Source organism: Strix aluco, chromosome 2 (assembly GCF_031877795.1).
Source record: "Strix aluco isolate bStrAlu1 chromosome 2, bStrAlu1.hap1, whole genome shotgun sequence".
Lineage (NCBI taxonomy): Eukaryota > Metazoa > Chordata > Aves > Strigiformes > Strigidae > Strix > Strix aluco.
In genome coordinates this window covers 70,240,801-70,263,386 of record NC_133932.1, presented here as the reverse complement: position 1 = coordinate 70,263,386, position 22,586 = coordinate 70,240,801, and the positions used below count along the sequence as shown (strand labels likewise).

The following is a 22,586-nucleotide window of genomic DNA, read 5'->3' as shown; positions in this document are numbered from 1 at the left end:
TTTCCACAAAGGTCTTTTATTTTACATAGCATGAATCGCTTATGTTTCTGTCAAATTTCTCTGGTTGTTGAGGGTCAATGGAGACAAAACCCTCTAGAGTGCATCAGAATTTTGAAGGTGGGGGGCGGGAGAAAAAGGAAGAACAGGGCTGCCTCTTAATACGACAGTGTGATCTTACACAGATGATTAAGGCCTCGATCCTCCAGCCAGGTGAACTTACATACCAAGTTCACACCCGGCCTCTGGTTTGCAGGGCTTAGTCAGTGCCTGCTCCTCCGGTAGAGAGCTGTGCCTAGAGAATGGTCTTAGGAAAGGGATCATCATTCAATCAATTCAGTTTCTAACAACCAATAAAAAGGAAGGGGCGGTGAATCTACTGCTAGGATCCTCCGGGTCTGAACTCAGGGGAGCAGCCAGAAGAGGCCGGTTGATGCTCCTTCATTCAGAGCTCACTGCCCGGCTGTGACATCTTGATGCTGGAAGATGACCGAGCTCCTGTCCAACCCGGGTGCTGCCTCCCTGCTGACCTGCCAGTCCTGGCAGGCCGTGGAGGTACGCCATTTACATGGGCTGCACGCCTGCAGGGATCCCTCTGCTACAGGTGGATTGCTGCTGGGAACATACAAAAGAAATTTATGCGACAAGAAAAGCTTGTTCCAAAAACCAGAAGGGAGATGTTATGCATAAGAAGTTTTATATAGGTATTTCCAAATTCACAGGAGTTTTTACACATTCACTTTTTTGTCTTTTTTTGTAGCTCACTTTTCAGAATGTTCTGTAATGTAGCCAAACGTCTGACAAAAATACAAACATTCATATTAAGAATTATATTTGTTAATTATGGAAACTTATTCTGAGCCAAATATTCATGGAGATGGCTGAAAGTATTTTCACAGTATTTTCTTGACAGAAGGCATAGTAAGAAACTCCATGTGACAAATGACTTTTCTGAATTTTACCATTAGAAAACATTATTGTTTAAAGATGTTTCAAGAGATCAATATGAAACTATGAGTTCCACACCACTCACTTCCAAGGCCAAAGCTAGTTCTGCACAGATCTCAGCAGAGTTTATAGTATCTGGAGGGGAATCAAAACTCTAGTTGGAAACCTTTCATGAAAGACAAGTTTCTGAATGTTTGTATTAAACATGCTTTCCAGAGCCGACTGAGAATTCATGAGAACTCTCATTCTCAAAAGAATAATTTTTACACTCGGCTATAGTTCAGTGATGTTAATTCAAAGGATAAAAAGTTCATACTTCTCTTAAGTATTAATTTTGCCCTCAGGTTTACAGTGAGGTACAGATTCTCAGATACAGTAGACCAGCATAACCCCACTGAAATTAATTTGCAAAAACTGCAATCAGGAGCATGGCCAAAGGACAAGCAGATTTGTGTAGCAACATGAAATAGCCAGGTGACTACAGAAAGGATGACGCTAGGTCAACATTTTTCTAAATACTCCTAAGAAGGCTAGGTTCAGGCACATGTCAGTGAATGAGCAATGAGAAATTAATAATGGGATGTAACTATCCTTCCCTGACTATTGGTTTGGGTGAAAAAATAAGAAATGGGGAATATGCATTATTTTGAAGGTCCTGCACTTGCGGAATTAATCTGGGTCAGATATTGGTTTGAATTTTCCATTTAATCTCCCTCCAAAATATCTGTCTTGGAAGTTTTCATCACTTCAGTGCTATAAAATTGGACGTAAAAAAACCCCATTGCTTTCATTATCGTCCATTATTTTTGAGACAAGACCTAGCCTATTAGCTGGTGTTAGGTAAACACTTTGCAGCATAGTTTAAAGTGTTCAGCGCTTGCTCTCAGGATAACCTGAATCACCAAAAGAACTTGCTTCTGCTCCCTAACGACAGTAAAGGGAAGCAAAACAAAAATGAAGGAACTAAACCTGGACCTTGGCTCCACCAGGCATGCAGTAACCTACCGCTCTACCCCTGTGACAGAAAAAGGGCTTGGCAAACCCTGTATGGTCTGAACTTCAGGAACAGTGGCCAGCCAGCACCAGCTCTTGGTGACTGGAGTTTAGAAGTGCTGAGGAGAATTCTGAGGGTCTTCAAAACACAGAAGCCAGCCTGCAACAGAGCTGTAGAGGTACTGATGTGTGCTGAGTTTCATGGACCACCTATCAGAGGACTTAAGGCTTTGAACAAATATTTTCTTTTTCTTCCATTATTTTAATTCACACCTAAGGCTTTTCTGACACTACTTATGCTTCTACATTGTGTGTATGTCGCAGTGCCACCACCCAGCAACACAGCAGTCACAATTGCCCAGGGCAGGATAAAAGGGGCATCCTTCCCTGTCCTGCTGCCAGCCTACCTGGCTTGGCCATGGGGACAGAGTTGGCCTGGGGGCAGCATGAAGACATCTGAGAGGAACTCCTTGAGGAGCCAGTGGAATTACTTGGAGGGGGCTGAGGGAGAAAGACTGGAGGCTGGACAAGGCTGTTGGAGGTTCTCTGCTGCAAGGCCAGCTCCTGGTGGGGCCATGTTCAGAGCTCATCTGATGAAGGGAAATCCTTTTCAGCTGGATACAGTGGCAAGACCAAGGAAATGCCTTCTTGAGGAGCACTGCAGAGCTCAGCATCCTCATCCCCTGCAGAGCCAGGGGCAGCAGCCATAAGAAATGGGATGCATAGATGTTGCAAGGGGTCCCAGTGCTTTGTAGCACCCACTAGTATCCTGCCAGGTGTGGGAAGGACTCTTACCCCCAAGGTCAATCAGGTCAGCTGCCTTTTGCCACTCTGAGAAGCTCCCAAGATGGCTCCAGGTTGAGGGAGAATATGGGTTGGGCATCTCCTGGGAGGCGTGACCAGCCTGTGGGACAAGGAGGCAGGTCTTGCTCACATGCTCAGGGAATAGCCGATCACCAGTGATGGGGTCAGGAAGGAATTTCCCCCAGGGCAGACTGGCACTGGTTCCCCCGGGGGTTTTTTGCCTTCCTCTTTAGCATTGAGCATGACCACTTGTCAGGGCTCCTCTGGTACATTTTGGCTGGGTTACTGCCTGCTGCTCACACACCATGAAGATGGCCTCTCGTGCCCTGTAGCTGGAGGGAGGAAGGCTTTTTTTCCCCCACAGTGGGTTAGCAAGTGTCCCTGGGGTTTTTTTGCCTTCCTCTGCAGCACTGAGCATGGTACCTTGCCAGGGTCCCTTTGGGCCATTTTGGCCAGGTGCCTGCTGCTCCTGCTCCACAAAGGTGGCCCTCATGCCCCGCATCCAGGGGGAGGAAGCTTTCTAGACTTCCAGGGTGGGCCTCAAGGGTGGCCCCCGGGGGTTGCTTCTTCTCCTCTGTAGCATTGAGCACAGCCCCTTGTCAGGGCTCCTCTGGGCCATTTTGGCAAGGTTCTCATCTGCTGCTCTTGCACCTCCAAGGCACCACTTGTGCTCTGGCCCTTTCCAGTTCTCTGTCCCATTGCAAGTTTGTAGCAGGAGCAAGCTCTGCTCTTCCTTGGCTCATTTCCTCAGATGTTCTTGCTTGTGCAAAATAGCCTGTGCTTGGAAGGGCCCCAGGTTTGCTGCACCATCAGGAGCTGCCACTTCTCATCTCTCCCTGCACACAATGCAAGTGCTGGGCAGCTAGAGAGCGCTTTTCATGCATCACTGGCCAAGAAGTACACCAGAGAAGCAAATTTTGGAAGGCAAAAAGTGTGCTTGTCATGGATATGTCATACTTTTGAAAATACCCCATGACCACACACCTCTTCTTTTGTGTGTGGTTGGTCCTGATCCTGTTCTCCCTCTTCAGGAAACAGGGACTGCTTGGCATGTATTCCTGCTGCTACTTTCTACAACTCTGTGACTTGCCCTTGCCAGACTGCAAGGGATCTTTTTTTCAAGCTATCCTGAAGAATGCATCAGCCCACTCCTGGCTACACATCCACATTGTGTTAATACTTGTGAGCATCAGCTCTGAAACAGATTCAGAAAAATCAAATAAAATCAAATCCTGTTTCCACTTGTAACCTTTGTGATGTGTGTCCTTCAAAGAGGTTTTGGAGCTGAAAAACCCCTGGGGTTTCAGGCAGGTAACAGTCTCGTTGTTATTTAACTCATGGTGAGCACATGGAATGGAATGGAACGGGGTGGAACAGGATGGAAACACAATGATATGCCTAGAGTTCTGCATGACAAGCTGTGACCTAGGCCTGAGGAGTCCATCCAGGCAAGCAGCTCTCTGACAGTGCAGGTCCCAAGCCCATCCAGGAGAGAGGGGCAGAGATGGGCACACCTACATCGCTTAGGCAGGGTCTGAAGGCCCCAGGCTGAGCTAAGACACATCCCCTGGGCCCTTGGCAGGAGACGGTGGGGGTGGAGGTCCCAGGGGAAGCCAGTTCCAGCCATTGAAGCCTATGAGCACCCCCAGGACCCTGACATATGTAGACCTGCACTGCTCATACACTCTCCTGTAGACATTTATGGTTGGTCACTCTGGACAGAGTACTGGCCCAGACGACCCGTTGTTCTGAGAGCACTGTTGTTGTCAGGCTCTTTTGTTTTATTAAGTTTTTCCAACAGTTCAGGCATTTCTAAAACTGCTCAGTCATTTCTAAAAATAAGGACCAATAGAAAAAAAAAAATCCATGGAGAAATGAACAGGTATTGCTCACCTCAAAAAGATTTGCAACCATTCAGTTGAGGAGCACATCCTGCATCAGACTGAGGGCTTGATCTTTGAGCCTTGCTAGTGTCAGAGACATGGGGTTTTGCCATCCTGTGGAAACCCAACTAAAGTGGATGAACACAGGCTTTCAAAAACCGCATTTCACACATGCTTTTTGCAAGTTTGTTCAGATGGTCAAATTATCTCAGGATGATCCAAAGCACTCACCCCCATCAGAAGGTACATGCCTCCTTTCCACAAAGTGACCAAGCCAATACTTAGGATGGGACGTGGTTACCCATTTAATCCCTTCTACTAGTGCACGGCTAGGAAGAAATCATAGAATCATAGAATAGTTTGGGTTGGAAAGGGACACCTTCCACTAGACCAGGTTGCTCAAAGCCCCATCCAACCTGGCCTTGAACACTGACAGGGAGGGGGCAGCCACAACTTCTCCGGGCAACAACCTCACAGCAAAGAATTTCCTTATATCTATATCTAATCTCTTTCAGTTTAAAACTGTTACCCTCATCCTACCACTACACTCCCTGATAAAGAGTCCCTCTCCATCTTTCCTGTAGGCCCCATTTAAGTACTGGAAGGCCACTAGAAGGTCTCCCTGGAGCCTTCTCTTCTCCAGGCTGAACAACCCCAACTCTCTCAGCCTGTCCTCATGGGCAAGGTGCTCAGCCCCCTGATCATCTTCATGGCCCTTCTCTGGACCCGCTTGAGCAGGTCCGTGTCCTCCTTATGTTGGGGGCCCCAGAGCTGGACACAGCACTGCAGGTGGGGTCTCACAAGAGTGAAGTAGAGGGGGAGAATCACCTCACTCAACCTGCTGGCCACACTTGTCTTGATGCAGCCCAGGATACGGTTGGCTTTCTGGGCTGTGACCACATATTGTTGGCTCATAGTCAGTTGTCCATCCACTACTACTCCCGAGTTCTTCTCCTCAGGGCTGTTCTCAATCCACTCATTGCCCACCCTGTATTTGTGCATGGGATCACCCCAACCCATGTGCAGGATCTTGCACTTGGCCTTGTTGAACTTCATGAGGTTTGCACAGTCCCTCCTCTCAAGCTTGTCAAGGTCCCTCTGGATGGCATCCCTTCCCTCCAGCGTGTCAACTGCACCACACAGCTTGGTGTCATCAGCAAACATGCTGAAGGTGCACTCAATCCCACTGCCCCTGTCACCAACAAACCTGTTAAACAGCACCGGTCCCAACAGCAAACCCTGAGAAGCACCACCCCTACTGCTCTCCACTTGGAAATCAAGCTGCTGTTGACCGCAACTCTGAGTGCTACCATCCAGCCAATTCCCAATTTAGAGACAAGGATGTCATGCTGGAGAGTGTCAAATGCTTTGCACAAGTCCAGGTAGATGACATCAGTTGCTCTTCCCTTATCCACCAACACTGTAATCCCACTGTAGAAGGCCACCAGATTTGTCAGGCTGAAGCCACATTGGCTGTCACCAATCACCTCCTTATTTTCCATGTGCCCTAGCACAGTTTCCAGGAGGATCTGCTCCATGATCTTGCCAGGCACAGAGATGAGACTGACTGGCCTGTAGTTCCCCAGGTCTTCCTTTTTACCCATTTTAAAAATGGGGGCTTTGTTTCCCCTTTTCCAGTCAGAGGGAACTGCACTGGACTGCCACAGCTTCTCAAATATGATGGACAGCGGCCTTAGGACCTGCAGATGATTTCATCTTGTGCACCTTCAGGTTCCTTACATGGTCTCAGACGTAATCTTCTCCTACAGTGGGACGTTCTTCCTTCTCCCAGTACCTGCCTTTGCCTTCTGTGACTTGGGCAGTGTGGCTGGAGCCCTTGCCAGTGAAGACTGAGGCAAAAAAGTCACTGGGTACCTCAGTCTTCTCCATGTCCTGGGTAATCAGGTCTCCCATTTCCTCACAGAGGGGGCCCACATTCTCCCTAGTCTTCCTTTCATCCCCAATGTACCTGTAGAAACTTTTCTTGCTGCCCTTGACAACCCTGGCCAGATTTAATTCTATGAGGGCTTTGGCCTTCCTAACGTGATCCCTGGATGCTGAGACAACTTCTCTGTATTTGTCCCAGGCTGTCTGTCCTTGCTTCCACTCTCTGTAGGCTTCCTTTTTGTGTTTGACTTTGTCCAGCAGCTCCTTGTTCATCCATGCAGGCCTCCTGATGGTTTTGCCTGACTTCCTCCTTGTTGGGATGCATCGCTCCTGAGCTTGGCGGAGGTGATCCTTGAATATTAACCAGCCCCTCTTCCCTCCAGGGCTTTATCCCATGCTACTCTGCCAAGCAGATTCCAGAAGAGGCCAAAGTCTGCACTCCTGAAGACCAGGGTAGCGAGCTTGCTGTGTGCCCTCCTCACTGCCCTAAGGATCTTGAACTCCAACATTTCATGGTCACTGCAGCCAAGGCTACCCTTGAGCTTCACACTCCCCACCAGCCCCTCCTTGTTGGTGAGAACAAGGTCCAGCATAGCACCTCTCCTCGTTGGTTCCTCTATCACTTGGAGAAGGAAGTTATCATCACACATTACTGGAACCTCCTGGATTGCTTATGCCCTGCTGTGTTGTCCCTCCAACAGATATTGGGGTGGTTGAAGTCACCCCTGAGGACCAGGTCTTGTGAACGTGAGGCTGCTCTTATCTGTCTATAGAGGGCCTCATTCGCTCAGCCTTTCTGGTCAGGTGGCCTGTAGCAGACCCCACTATAACATCACCTGTCCCTGCCTTCCCTTTAATCTCGACTCATAAGCTCTCAGTTGGTTCCTCATCCATCCCCAGGCAGAGCTCCAGGCACTCCAGCTGGTCACTGACATAGAGGGTGACACCCCCTTGTCATCTCCCCTGCCTGTTCTTCCTAAAGACCCTGTATCCTTCCATTCCAACACTCCAGCCATAGGAGCCATCCCACTACATCTCCGTGATGCCAATAAGCTCACAGCCCTGCAGGCGAGTGCATGTCTCTAGCTCCTCTTGTTTATACCCCATGCTATGTGCATCATCAGAGATTTCCTCAGCATGTACTGTTAGGGAAAGTAGGAAGTGGGAAGAAGAATAGGACTAGAATAGAACAGACTATTTCAGTTGGAAGGGACCTAGAATGACCATCTAGTCCAACTGCCTGACCAATTCAGGACTGACCAAGTGAAAGCATGTTGTTAAGGGCATTGTCCAGATGCATCTTAAGCACTGACAGGCTTGGGGCATTGATCACCTCTCTAGGAAGCCTGTTCCAGGGTTTGACCACCCCCTCCATAAAGAAATGTTTCCTCATGCCCAATCTGAACCTCCCCTGGTGCAGCTTTGAACCATTCCCATGTGTCCAGACCCTGGATCCCAGGGAGAAGAGCTCAGCACCTCCCTCTCCACTTCCCCTCCTCAGGGAGCTGCAGAGCACAATGAGGTCGCCCCTCAGCCTTCTCTCTCCAAATTAGACAAAAAGCCCCCGTGAGCACCTGAGGAAGGTACCTTAGGCTCCCGCTGACCCCCACCCCGGGACGCCGCTCAGGTGAAGAGCTCTGCAAGTCACACCTGCAGAACGCACGTTTCCTGTGCTTCCCTCCCCGCATAGTTTCCCGTTCCCTGGGACTCCTCTCTGGCCCCCACGTTCACCGTGACGAAGACGCAAACCTTCGGTGTGGGGAGCCCATGGCGACTTCACCCCTCAGACCACCTAACTCTGAGGAACCCCCTTCCCGAGCCACCCCCTCGCGGGGATCCACCGCACCCGGCCCCACCGCCGCCCCCAGCCCTCCCCGCCCCAGGCACCGCCGGCGCCAGCCACCAAGCAGCACGCACCGCACCGCGCCGCACCGCCGCGGCCAGGAGGGCGCCGTTACATCTTCCCCTCCCCGGGAACCGCCGGGCCTGCGCCGCGGGCGGCCTAACGGTGCGAGGCAGCAGGAGGCGGCGGGGCCGCGACGGAGCCGCCAGGCACAGGAAGCCGCGGCGGCGGCGACGGCGACGAGCGGAGGCGCCCGCCCGCCCCGCAGCCCCTCCCCCTCCGGCGGCCGCCCCCCGACCCCCCCGCAGCGCGAGCCGCCCGGCGCCACCACCGGGGCGAACCCCTCCGGTGCAGCAGCGCCCCCTGCCGGCTGGGCGGGGCTGCGACAGGCGCCGCGTGACGGAGCGTCTCGGGGCGGCGGGCCCCAGCGGGCGCCCCCCTCCTCTCCGCTCCGCCACGGCACGTGACCAGGCCCGCGCGCTGCCCTCTCGACGAGCTCCCCCCCTCGGGCAGGGGAGGGCGGGGCGGGGCGGGGCTGCGCCCAGCGACGGCGCTTCCGGTTGGGCGGCGGGCGGGCCCGGGGGAGCGATAAAGCGGCCGCTATTCGGCCGCGCGCCTCCTCCCGGAGCCCCCCCCCCCCCCCCCCTTCCCCCCTCCTCCCTTCCCCCCTCCTCCCCGCCCCTCGCGCGGCCCGAGCCCGCGAGCGCTGCCGGCCGGGCCTGCTGCCGTCACCGCCGTTGCGGGGGGTGCCCCCCGCCGCCGCCCCGGAGGTGCCCCAGCGGTGAGTGCGGGGCGGGGGGACCCCTCTCACCCCCACACCCCCCCTCCCCGCTCCCGCCGCCGGCGCATGCACAGCGCGGCCGCCGGGGCCCGGCCCGCTCCCCTCCCCCTGGGCACCGGGCCTGGGCCTTCCCCTTGCCCAGCCCCCGCCGCGCCGTCGCGCCGGGGGAGCGGGCGGCCGGTTGGGGGGTGGGGGTGTCGCGCTGATCGCGCAGGCGGGCGGCGGTTGGTGCCGGCGCGGGGGAACAAAACCGGCGGGGCGTGAGTGGCGGCGCCGCGCGTGGGGCGGGAGAGGGGAGGTGGCGGGGGAGGGCGCCTGGCGGGGCGGGAATGAATGGGCGGGCGGCGTGGCCCCCTGCCCCGGGGGGAGCGGCCCCGGGGGGGCGAGCAGGGGCGAAGATGGCTGCCCTGGGGAAAGCCGGGCCCGCGGGCACCCCCCTCCCCGAAAGAAAGTTAAAGCAATGGCCGGCAGAGCCAGGAGCAGGTGGAGCGCGCTGCGAGTTCTGCTTTCCTGGCAGCAAAGCGCTGCGAGGCGCCTCAGGAAAGCGAGTTTTGCGCGGGACGTGTCCCCGGCGGGGCTGTCCTCTTCACTCGTGACAGCTGTGACCGCGTCGCCCGGTCGATGAGATCGATGAAGCGGATGCGAACCGAAGGCTCAAAACAGGTCGCTGAGCTGCATCCTTGCGTCGTTGGGGATGGATGAAGTGGGTTGACTGTTCGTGGCGATTAGGGCTGACTTCTGAACTGGAGGAGGCTCGTTTGTATTAACCGCACTCGCTTGTGGGAGCCTGGAGAAGGGCTGGGGGAGTGGTGACCCGTAGTAACTGGTGCAGGTGTCAGGAGGATTTAATGCTTGACTTTGCAGAGAGGAGCTGCCTTAGCTGGTAACAACGGTTCAGCACTGTTAGAAGTAAGAGGGGTGACTGGAAGCTTGACTTGTACTAAGCTGTTTATAAGTGAGGAACAGAGAATCTTTGGGTTTCATATGCTTTCAGGATAATGTAAGTGGAATTCGTAGCCTGGTGTCACCAAGACTCACGACTTTAATTTGCAACTGTGTCCTCAGGTGGGCCCAGTGGCGCTCCATCAGCTCAGGTTCAGCACTGCAGAAATAAGGTTTCTGGGGCCATTTTTGGAAGCTGCCTATGTGGAATTGTGAATTTGGAGTTAAAGTCCTATCAGAAGTACATGGAATTAATTTTTCCTACCCAAAATCTGTCATAGGTACATTGGTATCACTCTGCAGTTTAGACTGTTGTTAGATCTTGTATTAAGAACTAGTGTTGCTGAGTAGACTTGTCATTAGCAAAGGGCCAAATCTTGCAAAACAGCTGCAGTTCTGTCCCCTTCATGTTTCTTAAGTCATCTGCATGTGCATCAAGTATTGTCATTTTTCAACTCTCCTCTGACTTGAACCTTTCCTGGAAACAGGGGACCACATAATACAGCCTTTTTCTGCCTGGATCTGGTGTCTCACATGTTCTCATAGCGTATTTCACTGTTTCAGTGGCTGGTCAGGTCTGGGTGTTGATGCCTTTTTTAGGTGTGTAATTTTAAGGACATGGTTCAGCTGTTGTTGCTGATGGAACTTAGCCTGTATAGATGGGCTGGTAGCTCAGTTGTGAGGATGCGGTCAGATTCCTGTGGATGCTGCTGGATTAGCAGGAGCGTGGTGGTGCCTGTTCACGTTGCATTGGAAGTGACCCCCTTACCTGCCGTTTGTGTTGTGAAGTGCCCTGCTTTGCTGCGTTGTGGGGATGTTTGTGCGCAGCTGCTTCTGGGAGCTAAACTTCTGTTTCTTGTCAGTCACAACACGGATGTAGCTTCAAGAGAAGCATCATGTTGCCACCAGACTGCCATTTACTTTTTGGCATTGCAAGAACATGTCATTTTTGCTTTTGCTTAAACACAGCAATAGTCTGGATCTCCTCCTGCTAGTAGAGGCAACGATGCAGCTGTATCCAGCTTTCTTGTGCTGGGAACAAACTTTACCATTGACCATCTTCACTGATAGAGGATGCGACTGAACTATTTGCCTGCAAGAAACTTCCAAGGCTGATGAGAATGCACAGCCATCCTTCCTGTGCAGTGATTGATATAGGGAGTCCAATGTGGTCGTAGGGAGTCACAGAAAATAGAGGCCTTTCTTCTGGAGGGCTTTCCCAACTGTGCTGGCGTCATTGATGTGTGTTGCATGTCCTCATTATCTGCTTGTGTCTCACCAGACTTGATTCATTATCAAGAGGAAAGGAGATACAGATCCTTCTGCCAGTGAGAACCAAGACATTCTGATTTTGAAGAATGATATGACAGACTACTTATTGCTGTGTTCTGAAGTTCTATGTGTAGTATTAAAGGCAGCCTGTAATTTTCTGTGCTCACAGATAGTCTAGATCTTTAGCTTTGAGCCCTCCGTTGCTTCCTTCTGGTGCTGCCTCATGACAGTCACAGCTTATCTTCTGTAGAGGAAAAACGCAGGGGTATATTAAATGTTGCAACACAAAGTGAAGAATGTGTTTTTTATGTGTTTATTAAAAATAAGCTGAAATGATTAGTAGATGTGTAGCTATGAAATTGAAGTTGAGAAGTGGAGACATCTTGTTAGCTGCCAAGAGTCAGTGTTCTCTGCCATCCACTGGGTGGATTCTTTTTCTACACAGTATCTCCTGCACATTTCTTTTCTACCACTAGGAGGTTTTTGAGAGGCTGTAGGAAGTATGGCTTAATCTTTAGTTGGATCCTCATGGATGGTGGGATGCCAAATCCAGGAACTGTCTCTGAAGTGACTGTGCGTGCTGACTGGGAAGATACCAGGAGGTCTATCTGCTCTGTGTGTTAGCTTAGGCCACTCCTATTTCTCAGTCTAACACGAACTCAGCAAAGATTGCTGATGCTGTTTGACTGCACTGTGTGGTTGCCCTGCAGTATATGTAGCCAACTTCAGAATTTGCAGTTATCTCATTGCCTCTGACTTCTTGGGTACTTTTTCTTTCTGCCAAATCATGGCTATGGCCTCTCGGATGCTGAGAACCAAGCAAGAGAAGTAGTGATGGTTGTTCTTCGGTACATATGGGTCCTCATTACTGGTCCTTTTCCCCTGCTGTTTTTCTGTTCTTCCTGTGGTGGGTTAGATTATGGCCAGAACTGCAGTACAGGGAACAGGAACTGGTGTAAGGATCTTCAGCATCTCTGTGAAGAGAGGAGAGAGAGAGCGAGCTGGTGGTAGGAGCCTTTGTATGCAGGTTCTAGACATACGTGGAAGAAGGGGGTTGCAGAGAGGTGGCTGATGGAGCAGCAGTAGAGACGGGTGGTCCCACTGCTGAGATCTCTGTGTCTCTTCAAGCAACTTTTAACCTGAGTGATGGACATTGATCTATGTCACTTCAGGTCAGCAAAAACCTTTAGTCAAGTTAAGAGCTGAGTCCGTGCTGATGCTGTTACTGTGCTTGGTATGTGTGGATATAGTGAGCTTGTAGACAGAAGCACTTACCTGTTCATGTAGATTTCAGTGGAAATCTTCATGTCTCAGACTTTGAATGAGTCTTGGCTGACTTAAGCTAAAGTTTAGTATTGCAACTTCCAGAATCTTAGTTAAATCTTAGTACTTCGTCTTGAACTGGAGAGAGGATGCGGACACAGGACAAATGTAAATGCTGGGCTTCAGGCTTCTGCTTCAATTGTAATGTGTTCTCAGAATAGATAATTAGTTCTGTTTGGCTGGATCTGTATTTGTTTTTTAAGTGTTGCCCCCATGAAAAGTGAGAAAAGTAGGAGGGGATGCAGAAATAGCAATTAAGGAATGCAGTGCGCTTTGTAGTCTTTAAGTGGCGTGCAGCACAGCCTTAGCGGAATGGCACATCCTGTAACTGTGAGTTTGAGTAGGGGCAATGCTGAAATGTCCTTTTTACAAAACAGGTAGGGCATGGCAGAGTGTTCAACAGAACAAAGCGGCCTGGGGCCTGCACAGCAGTTATCTGTACTTGGGCGGGTGACAGCTTGTTTGTCACTCCTAGGAGACTTCAAGCAGGCTTGAGAGATACTGTAGCGGCCATCGCCCTTCTGCTGTGTTTCATGGGGGACCTGTCTCTCATGACAACTTGATCTTCATCCTGAAATTCGTACTTTTCCTCTGAGGGCTTCAGATGACTAGAATGATTTAGTATTTGGTCAAGTTCTTTGCAGTGCACATGGGGCACCCTGCCAGATTGATCACACCAGTTACTTTCCTTACCCTTTCTATGGGTTTGAGTTGGAGTGGTGCAGAGCTAAGTCCCTTTGATGTCTGTAATAAAGCGTTTACACAGAGGGAGTGTGGTCCATCCTTTTTAGTGTTGCCAAAAAGATGCTGCTGAGCACAGATTAAATCACAGTTCATGCAGGTCCAAAGCCATGGGGACCTGGTTACTGACCATATAGTTTCAAGCCTGGCTGGCTCTGCTGGCGTGGGACTGTTTAGAAAACAGTAGCATGCTGTTCCTCAAACTTTCACCCAACTAGGCAAGGCAGGATCCAGTGCAAAACAAGTTCTGATGCAGGAGTTGACAGCAAAGAGAAATGTGAAACAGGCAGTTATCTGTAGGACAAACCTGAGTATAGAGGAGGGCAGTAGTCAGAGATAGGTAGAGACAGTGGCATTTGAGCTCAAAGCGAGAAGGGAGCAGGAGGGATGGACAGGAAAATCTTACAGACTAGCTATTCAGATACATGCTAAGTGAACCAGCAACATTTCGGAATTTACTCCTTCCAAAGTGTTTTAACAAATTTAAATTGACAGCATGAGTTAATAGTGTCTCAGCACTGTTCAAGTTTGTTACTGGTCTCACAGTAACTATTCTAAAACTAGATTTACTATTCCATGAAGTCATGGCCTAAGGTGCTGCAATACCAAAGAGTTGTCTTGCTCAGTAGTATGCCTCAGTTAAGTAAAGGTTTCACCAGAAGAGGCAGTTTCTTGCGTGACTGACTGCCAGCTCTACAGTATGCTGAAGTTACAAAATTAAAAATGGTGAGTGGTGGCAGTGTGAAGGAAAGTACCCCCAACTCTTTAATGTTATTTCTTTTGCCAAAGGCTTGAATGTCAACCTTTGGATGTCTGAAGATGAAAATGAGAAAGTGCCTGTAACTTCTTCAGTTCCAGAATAACCCGGTCAAAAAAGCCTAGCAGCAACTTGGACAATTTGTGGAAGGGAGCCAGGGACCTTTTCTCACTGTTGCATTTGGAAAAAAAAAAATAATGGAAATTTCCATTGTAAAATAAGATAGGACTGAATAAAAGGAGAGGATGGGAGGTGGGATGAAGTGTAATTGAGAGGAGTGAATAACAGAAAACTGCAGAAAGGGCAACAGGTGACGTGAAGAGAAGGGAAATTGTGAAGAGGGTAGAAGAAATCGTCTGGTAAACTTTGTTGTAAGCTGTGATAAATTCAGTTTGGAAAAGCCTTTTCTGGTTTTCTAGAGAAAAGAAAATGGACAATTCAGGATTACCACCAATTTTGGAAGTGACAAATACCCTTTCAGTTCTGAAAAGGTAATGAGTGCAGTGTGTCCTTATTGTCTTGATCATGTTCTGCTGTGATTTGGTAAAAAAAAAATATAAATCTTTAGCTTGTATGATCAGCTCAGAATTTTTTGCTTTCAAATTGCTTCCTTTCCTTCCATTGACCCAAATCCCCCAACCAAAAAATAAACCCTAATTCATGAAGACTTTTAGGTCTTTTGGAGTGTCTTGCTTTGAGTGTTTTCAATTGACAAGATGTTTGCTATTGCAGAGATGCAGACCACTGAGCACTACGGTTATCTTTCTGTTTTGTTTTGGTCTTTTACAGAAATATAAAGTTTGTTGTAAGATGTTGGGAAGTGTTTTGTGGTCAACATTGAATGCAGTGTGGACTACATTTTGGGGTGTCTTTTGTATGGCTGCTAATAGTGCTGACAAACTACAACTTACACCCCAAAGGTCCTTCCACTTCAGTATTTGTTGAGCAGTGCAATTAATTCTCTTGTGTAACTAGCCTGAGGTCCGATGCTGTTCATTTGTCATGTAGATAGATGTAAAGCAGGATCCCTCTTAAAGCTCTGTCTGTGGTCCTGCCATGCTTCCCAATTGGAAATCTACATATTCCTGTGACTTAATGTGCAGTGTGTATGCATAGTGCATGTAAAGAAGTTGTTCCATGAGCAGCTGAGCCTAGTGAACCTTTATTTCTTAGGGATTTGTGACCTCTGCTCCTCAGCCAATCCCCCTTTCCAGTTTTTGTGTGGGTTATTTTTTTCTGTATCCTTGTCATCCTTTAGCAGCACTGCTGATTTACTTTCATTCTGTCTCTGCCCCAAACCCAAAGCAGCTCACTGCTATAGTATTTTTAATTCCTTCTCTTTTTCTCTAATTACAAGCTGAATCAGACATTGCTTGTTCTGCAGGTTTTAAGACTATTTGCATACTGACCATTCACATACTGATTACAGGCCAAACAGAGCCAGTAACTGTTAAGTGAAATATTCAGCCTTAGCTTCAATGGAGGCATTTCTTTCATTCTCTACTCAGTTCCTGATTTTCATGAAACTTGTAGAAATTTAAAATGAGACTGGATTGCTTTGTCCAATTTGATTGGCATCAACTCTAGGGCAATGTGTTTGTGTAAGCCTCATTTCCATAAGAAACCAGGGTAAAAATGCTTTAGGAATAAATTAGGAAAACTTGGTTTGGATGCATATTTTTAGATTAGTTGGTAGTCTAATATATATTTAGACAGCAAAAGTAATGTTAAAATGACACAAAAACTTTGTGTGTTTTGAAACAGTGAGTCTTACAAGACCTCTGAAATTAGGTGGATAGCTTAGCATGATAATCATGTAACATCTGTTTAATTTTAACCTACAAGAAAAAAGCCTGTGCATTTCACATAAATGTCCAAATACTCCTTTTCACCATAGAGGTACCTCCCACGTTTACGTGAAAATGACTTACAGAATATGGTTAGACTTGGTTTTCTGCTTATTGTAGTAGCCGATCCGGGTAAATTCTGTTGGAAATAGTGGAATCTAGTCAAATCATTAAAAATTATTTGCATTTCAGATGCTGCATTTCTGGGTTTTTTTTGTTTGTTTGTTGGGATTTTTTTAAGGCCTTGCAAAAACAGTAATTTTGAGAAATTCCTATCTTTCTCTTTGGGGTGAGGCAAACAATTTTTTGAATACAGAAGAGTCACTGCTGGGTTTTTTTAAATAGTATTTTTATTGTTATTAGGGCAGCAGATGAAATACTGGAATGAAAAACATTCTTTTCATAATGGATAAAATCTTTATGAGCAGCAGCTTTTGTTTTTCATGTAATTAGTGAAAGGAAAACTGTTTAACAGACAAAAACAGGGCCTAGTCTTTAGGGTGCTGTTTTCTTCTTGAAATTTTTTGTCTTTGTCAAAACCAGCTAATTTGTTTTGAAATTTTATGATGAAGGTGCAGTTTTGAAATGGCTTTATCTGAGTGGCACTGTTTCAAAGTACTTTTTGTTTTCAGTTTACATGTATATTGTAAATAAAACCACTTCAAGTCTGGGAAGAAAAGACAACTGAGAAGGCAAGTCAGGTTTATCAAATGAAACATAAACTTAGCTCTTCATCACCTGGGTTCTTTTTTTATCATTTGCTTGCATAGTTTTTTTGCATACATAGGAAGGCCTGTTGTTGAATGCAAGCTTTGTTTTTCAAATTCTGTTGATGTAAAATGACTTGCAGAAGTTGGAGACATCTGTATTTGGATTTCTTTATGAAGTAGTACCTGTGCAAAAGTTATATTTTCTAAAATGGAACGGAAAAAGCACATGTGGTTATTTAGGAAAGACAAAGAGTTGAAATTAACATTGACAGCTAACTATACAGATTTTTTTTCCTTTATTGCAGGAACTGAAGCTTCCTCTTTAAAAGGTGCAGTGCTGTGAAAACTGTTATTGACCATAGAAAAATGGACATGTTGCAGATACTACGCAAAACCACAGAGCGCTTAGAGTGTGATCACTGTAGCTTCAGAGGAACGGACTATGAAAACATACAAATTCATATGGGTACCATACACCCAGAGTATTGTGATGAAATGGATGCTGCTGGTTTGGGTAAACTTATATTTTATCAAAAAAGTGCAAAACTGTTTCACTGCCACAAATGTTTCTTTACCAGCAAGATGTACTGCAATGTGTATTATCACATCACAGCACAGCATGCAACACCTGAGAAGTGGAATGAAAAGCGGAAAGAACAGGTAGAAGGAGATTCAGATTCCTCCAAAAAAAGTGTCACGTTGGAGCTACAGAAACCTACCCTTTCCCCTGAGTCGTGCAAACCTGCCCTTTCTCCTGAACTCCCCAAATCTGAACCTGTTGTTTCCCCCAAGCTTCAGAAATCATCAGTGTCCCCAGAGCCCCAGAAGTTGGCTCAGGCAACTTCCTCAGAGCCAGAGAAGTCAGCCCAGGCCACATCCCCAGATCCAGAAAAGTCAGCCCAGGCCACATCTCCCGATCCAGAGAAGTTAGCTTCAGCTGTATCCCCAGATTCAGAGAAGCCGTCTCCTGCTGTGTCCCCCGACCCACAGAAGCCATCTCCTGCTGTGTCCCCCGACCCACAGAAGCCATCTCCTGCTGTGTCCCCTGACCCACAGAAGCCAGCTCCGGCTGTGTCTCCAGAGCCCCGTCGGCATTCCCCGGCTGTGTCGCCAGAGCCCCGTCGCCATTCCCCAGCAATGTCTCCAGAGCCCCGTCGCCATTCCCCCGCTGTATCGCCAGAGCCCCGTCGCCATTCTCCTGGTGTGTCTCCGGAGCCCCGCAGATACTCCCCAGCTGTGTCACCAGAGCCAAAGAAACCTACTCCGGCAGTATCCCCTGAACCACGAAGGTATGCCCCAGCTGGGTCTCCTGAGCCCCGGCGGCATTCTTCTCAAATGCGTAGGCCTGCTTCTGCTTCTTCTCCTGAAAGCCGGAGACCTGCTCCTGCAGTTTCACCAGACTCATGGAGACCTGGTCCGACTGTTTCCCCCGAGCCCTGGAGATCTACACCTCACGAGGTGCAGAAGTCTTCCACAGTTTCTCCCTGGGCTCCAAAGCCTGCCATGTCAGTGTCCGTAGAATCCCGGAGGTCTGCACCTGAGTCCCGAAGGCCTGGCCCTGTTGTGTCACCAGAGCCTAGGAGGCTTGTTTCTGACTCGTGGAAATCTACGTCCTTTTCTGAATCCCAGAAGTCTACTCTTGTTTCTTCTGAGCCGTGGAAACCCATCTCATCTGTTTACCCTGAAGGCTGGAAACCTGTTCTGTCCCCTGACACATGGAAACATTCTACCCCTGTTTCTCCTGAGCTTCGCAAGTCTAGTCACACAGTTTCCTCTGACTCTTGGAAGCCTTCTTTCTTTCCTGAGGTCCGTAAGCCTGGTGCTTCGGTATCTCCCGAATCTTGGAAACTCTCTGAGTCCCGGAAATCTATGTTTTTTTCTGAAACTCAGAAATCCACCTCTGCTGCTTCCTCTGAGGTTCAGAAACGAGCTCATTTCCCTGAACCTCGGAAAAGGGCTTTGTTCCCAGAGTCTCGTAAATCTAATCCTAATGTTTCTACTGATGTCCAGAAACGTGCTGTCTTTTCTGAGCCCCAAAATCAGGTGTCTACTGCTGTTTCTACTGAAGGCCAAAAACATGCCCTATGTTCTGAAGTCCAGAAATCAGCTCTTGTTTCTCCTGAAGTCCAGAAGCATGCCCTATTTTCTGAGGCCCAGAAACTTGCTCCGATTTCCCCTGAAGTTCAGGAGCATACTCCCTTTCCAGAATCTCAAAAATCTTCTTCTCCTGAAATTCAGAAACATGGCTTCTTCACTGAGTCCCAGAAACCTACTCCTTCTGTTTCTCCCGAGACCCCCAAACAAGCTGGTTTTACTGACTCCCAGAAATCTGCCGTTTCCCCTGATGTTCAAAAGCATGCTGTATTTTCTGAAATGCAGAAGCCTGCTGCTGCTTTATCCTCTGATGTCCAGAGACATGCTGAAACTACTGTACCTTCTGAAATCCAGAAGAACATCCTGTTTTCCGAGCCTCACAAGTCTGCTCCAGGTTTTTCCTCTGAGCCCCAGACACCTAGTGAGTCTGGTGAGAGTGACTTTCTTTCTCACAGTTTAGATGATCAGAAACCACTGGATGATTTATTCTCACAGGATGAGCAATCAATATTAGCCAAAGAATCACCAGATGACATCTTATATTCATGCCCAAAAAAGAAGCCCAGGAAGGAAAACCAGGAGAACTCAGATTCTGAACTAAATAGCAGTGAGTGTGGAAAGACAGAGATGGACTCGATGGAGATAAAGGAGCAAGAATCCAACAGTGACCAAGAGCAGTATGATATGGAGTCATCTGATTATGGCAAAGAGAGCAAAATAGATGCAACTACTCCCATGCAGCCACAGTGTGTGCTGCAGTTTACCGAAGAGAAAGAGGCTTTCATCTCTGAGGAAGAAATAGCAAAATACATGAAGCGTGGCAAGGGAAAGTATTATTGCAAAATTTGTTGCTGTCGTGCGATGAAAAAAGGTGCCGTCTTGCACCATTTAGTTAACAAGCATAATGTTCAAAGCCCATACAAATGCAAAATATGTGGCAAAGCTTTTCTCTTGGAGTCTCTTCTTAAAAACCATGTTGCTGCTCATGGTCAAAGTTTGTTGAAGTGTCCACGTTGTAATTTTGAATCAAATTTTCCCCGAGGCTTTAAGAAACATTTAACCCATTGCCAAAGCCGTCATAGTGATGATACACCTAAAAAACACTTGGACAGTCTTGAACCACTTGAAGAACAAATTTAATCTGGTTTTTAACTTGTGCTAGAAAAGATGGATTTACAGAAGTGTTCAACAGTGTTGCTGTATGTTAACCGAGTAGTTTAGCTGATCTGACAAGTCAGAAGATGCATGGTTTATTGTACTATGTTTAACTTGTCTTATAGCTGTATTACTGAAATGATTTACTTTCAAAAGTCATTTTAAATACGTGTTCACGTCTTTGTATTACCCATCAGTAGAGTCATATTTTATTTTTCAGATGTACTATGTTTTTGAAACCAAAATGGATACAAATTAGTTTTTTAAAGATTTGTAAAACATACAGGCAATTAAGGACTGAGTGGCAAGCGATCCATATATTCCTGTGAAGACTGAACTTGTTTTTTCATATTTGTTAAATGTTGTATTTTTCAAAATGTTTTTATCAAATTCTCAAAATTAAAATTCTCACCAAATTGAATGTGAATGAGCCAGGTATGACAAAGTACCAATCCATCTGGAGTAATTCTGCCCTAAGGTTGTAATTGAGTGTATAGTCATTCGTTGGAAATTTATTGCACTCAATTCTCTGACTTAACTTGTCTCAGATTTAGAAGCATCAAGGTACTTATTTTGTGACTGTATTTTGGCCATGTTTTAAGCATGTACTAATATACCTTAAATTGATGGATTAACGTCAGACTATGTATAGCTCAACACTTTCTCTTGATGATTCAGATGTTTGTAATGTCAGAAAACCCCTAAATTTCTTGTATTTGGTGAAATGTTATGCTTTAATCTTTTAACAATAAAAAGAAACCCAACCTGGCATTGGCCATTTTTCTTTTTTTCCAAATCAAGAACAAAACCTTTCACATTGAACATACTGTCTTTTAAGTGTCTTTGGCAATAGGAGATGCAAAATTATCTTGGAGTTCTGCTCTGAATACTTCAACTTTCTAGTCATCAGCCTGTGAAAGCAAGGTTAGTCTGAATTTCCTAATTGCTTCAGAAAAACATCTAAATGAGAGAAAACATGGAAAACAGGAATTTGTGCGCTGTTATTTAGCATGCTTGCTTTGTGTTATTTGTATCCTAACTGTTCAAAAAACGTAAGTACTTTATAATTCAGCAGGAGTATAGATTTTAAGTGAAGGTAGTACAAGGAAAGTTTCATTCTCCTCAGGCTGAATTCTTGCTAGACTTCAGCTGTTGTAAACGTCGACTCAAAATACGAAGGTGATGGTGTAAAATAAATCATAATAAAAAATCTCCAGGTGTAAGGTCCTACCTAAGAGCTTCAGATTGTTTTCATTGAAGCCTGTGTCTGATATCTTCTGTGTTTCAAGAGGATTTCTGGAACGAAGGGAAAAAGCATTTAAAGCTCTAATTAGGTGACTTCTCAGTGCTGCTTAGTAAGAGCAAGTTTTTTTGCAGGATCCTGTCACACAGGACCAAACCCACTCTGTGCCCCTAAGTCAAGTGCCCTTCATTTCCTTTCATGGGGTTCAGACTAGAATTCTAGAATTTTTTTCCCTAGGAGTGAAATTTTTTTTCCTAGGTAAATCTAAAGGAGAACATGGCTCTGCTAGTATAGTCTCACTTTGTATAAAAGCTGCTTTTCTCCTCTGCTATCATTTCATCACTCTTGGCACAGTCATTTGGTTAAGAAGATGCTTTATGCTATTTGAATAAAAGGAAGAAATCAAGGAAGGATTTGTTTAAATTGGAAGTGGTGTCACCTTTACAGTTTGATGTCTCGCTACTGACAGATACTTATTTCTCACTGATGTGTACCAGTTAACTTTGATTTCTGGGAACCTATCATTAAGCCTTGATGTACAATGTTAGGTTTGTGGTTGGACTCGATGATCTTAAAGGTCTTTTCCAATCTACATGATTCTATGATTCTGTGCTGTTCCTCTACATTTTATTTTCTTCCAACTCCTTGATTCCTTAATCTTGATTTACAACTGTCAAAGTGTACTTTATGACTCTTGAACGTGAACTTTGCAAGTCCCCATGATCTCAAGGCGTTCAGTCTCTTTACATGCAAATACAACGGGCACTTTCCAGTTTCTCTTAGTACATAAATTTGTCAAAGCCTCGTGGAAGTTGAAGGACATTTTTGGTGTATATGTTTTTATCCAGACTAAGTATTCTTTCACCATTCCCTTATGCGGTGCTAGTTTGAGCTCCTTAAGATGTGTAGGAGGATCTTCTGGAATCTGAACCAATTTAATTAATTTCTCTAAGGAACTGTAGGACACCAATAGACAGATCAGACTGGTGATTTGTTGTTTACCTTTCAGATGACCTATTATAGATGCGAAGGAGAAGGATGAATTTTGACATAAGAAAGAAATGCAAGTGAAGTACTTCAAGATTTGCCAGTGAAAGAATTTGCTTGAAATCTGCCTAATGCTATAATTTAGTCCTTGGATAATCTGTGAAATAACTTCAGTTGAAATTGTTACTAATGTAATTTCATATGTTAGAGTATGAAGCAAATACAAAGGTCTGTTTCCCATATTAAGACACTGGGTCATTTTACCGAAGCCCTCAGTGTGTATGCTACCATCTTACTCATTCCTGTTCTTTAGCACAGGGACCCTTTGGGATTAGTACTGTGTAGTTCTAACTTCAGGTTTCCTCTGGAGATGGTTTGC

General features: G+C 46.9%; 1 protein-coding gene and 1 long non-coding RNA gene across 4 annotated transcripts; one reads left to right on the top strand and one right to left on the bottom strand.

Annotated features, from left to right (window-relative positions):
- On the bottom strand, nucleotides 1-8,111 carry LOC141919502 (uncharacterized). The gene is made up of 2 exons (XR_012621992.1): nucleotides 4,636-8,111; nucleotides 1-609 (listed from the first exon to the last, which is right to left on the bottom strand). It is a non-coding gene; the product is annotated as an uncharacterized LOC141919502 (long non-coding RNA).
- A 911-nt stretch (nucleotides 8,112-9,022) lies between these two features.
- On the top strand, nucleotides 9,023-20,746 carry CHAMP1 (chromosome alignment maintaining phosphoprotein 1). Of its 3 annotated transcripts, XM_074815202.1 has the most exons (3): nucleotides 9,459-9,799; nucleotides 14,591-14,662; nucleotides 17,034-20,746. In XM_074815202.1, the coding sequence occupies exon 3, from the start codon at nucleotides 17,095-17,097 to the stop codon at nucleotides 19,960-19,962; it is 2,868 nt and encodes a 955-aa protein (XP_074671303.1). In that variant the 5' UTR covers nucleotides 9,459-9,799; nucleotides 14,591-14,662; nucleotides 17,034-17,094; the 3' UTR covers nucleotides 19,963-20,746. The 3 variants fall into 3 exon arrangements, with proteins under 3 accessions (XP_074671302.1, XP_074671303.1, XP_074671304.1); XM_074815201.1 differs by lacking the exons at nucleotides 9,459-9,799; nucleotides 14,591-14,662 and adding an exon at nucleotides 9,023-9,136; XM_074815203.1 differs by lacking the exon at nucleotides 14,591-14,662.
- Nucleotides 20,747-22,586: the final 1,840 nt, after the last annotated feature.

Excerpts from the sequence above, each read along its gene's own strand:
- CHAMP1 (XM_074815201.1), top strand. The coding sequence starts at position 17,095 with ATGGACATGTTGCAGATACTACGCAAAACCACAGAGCGCTTAGAGTGT.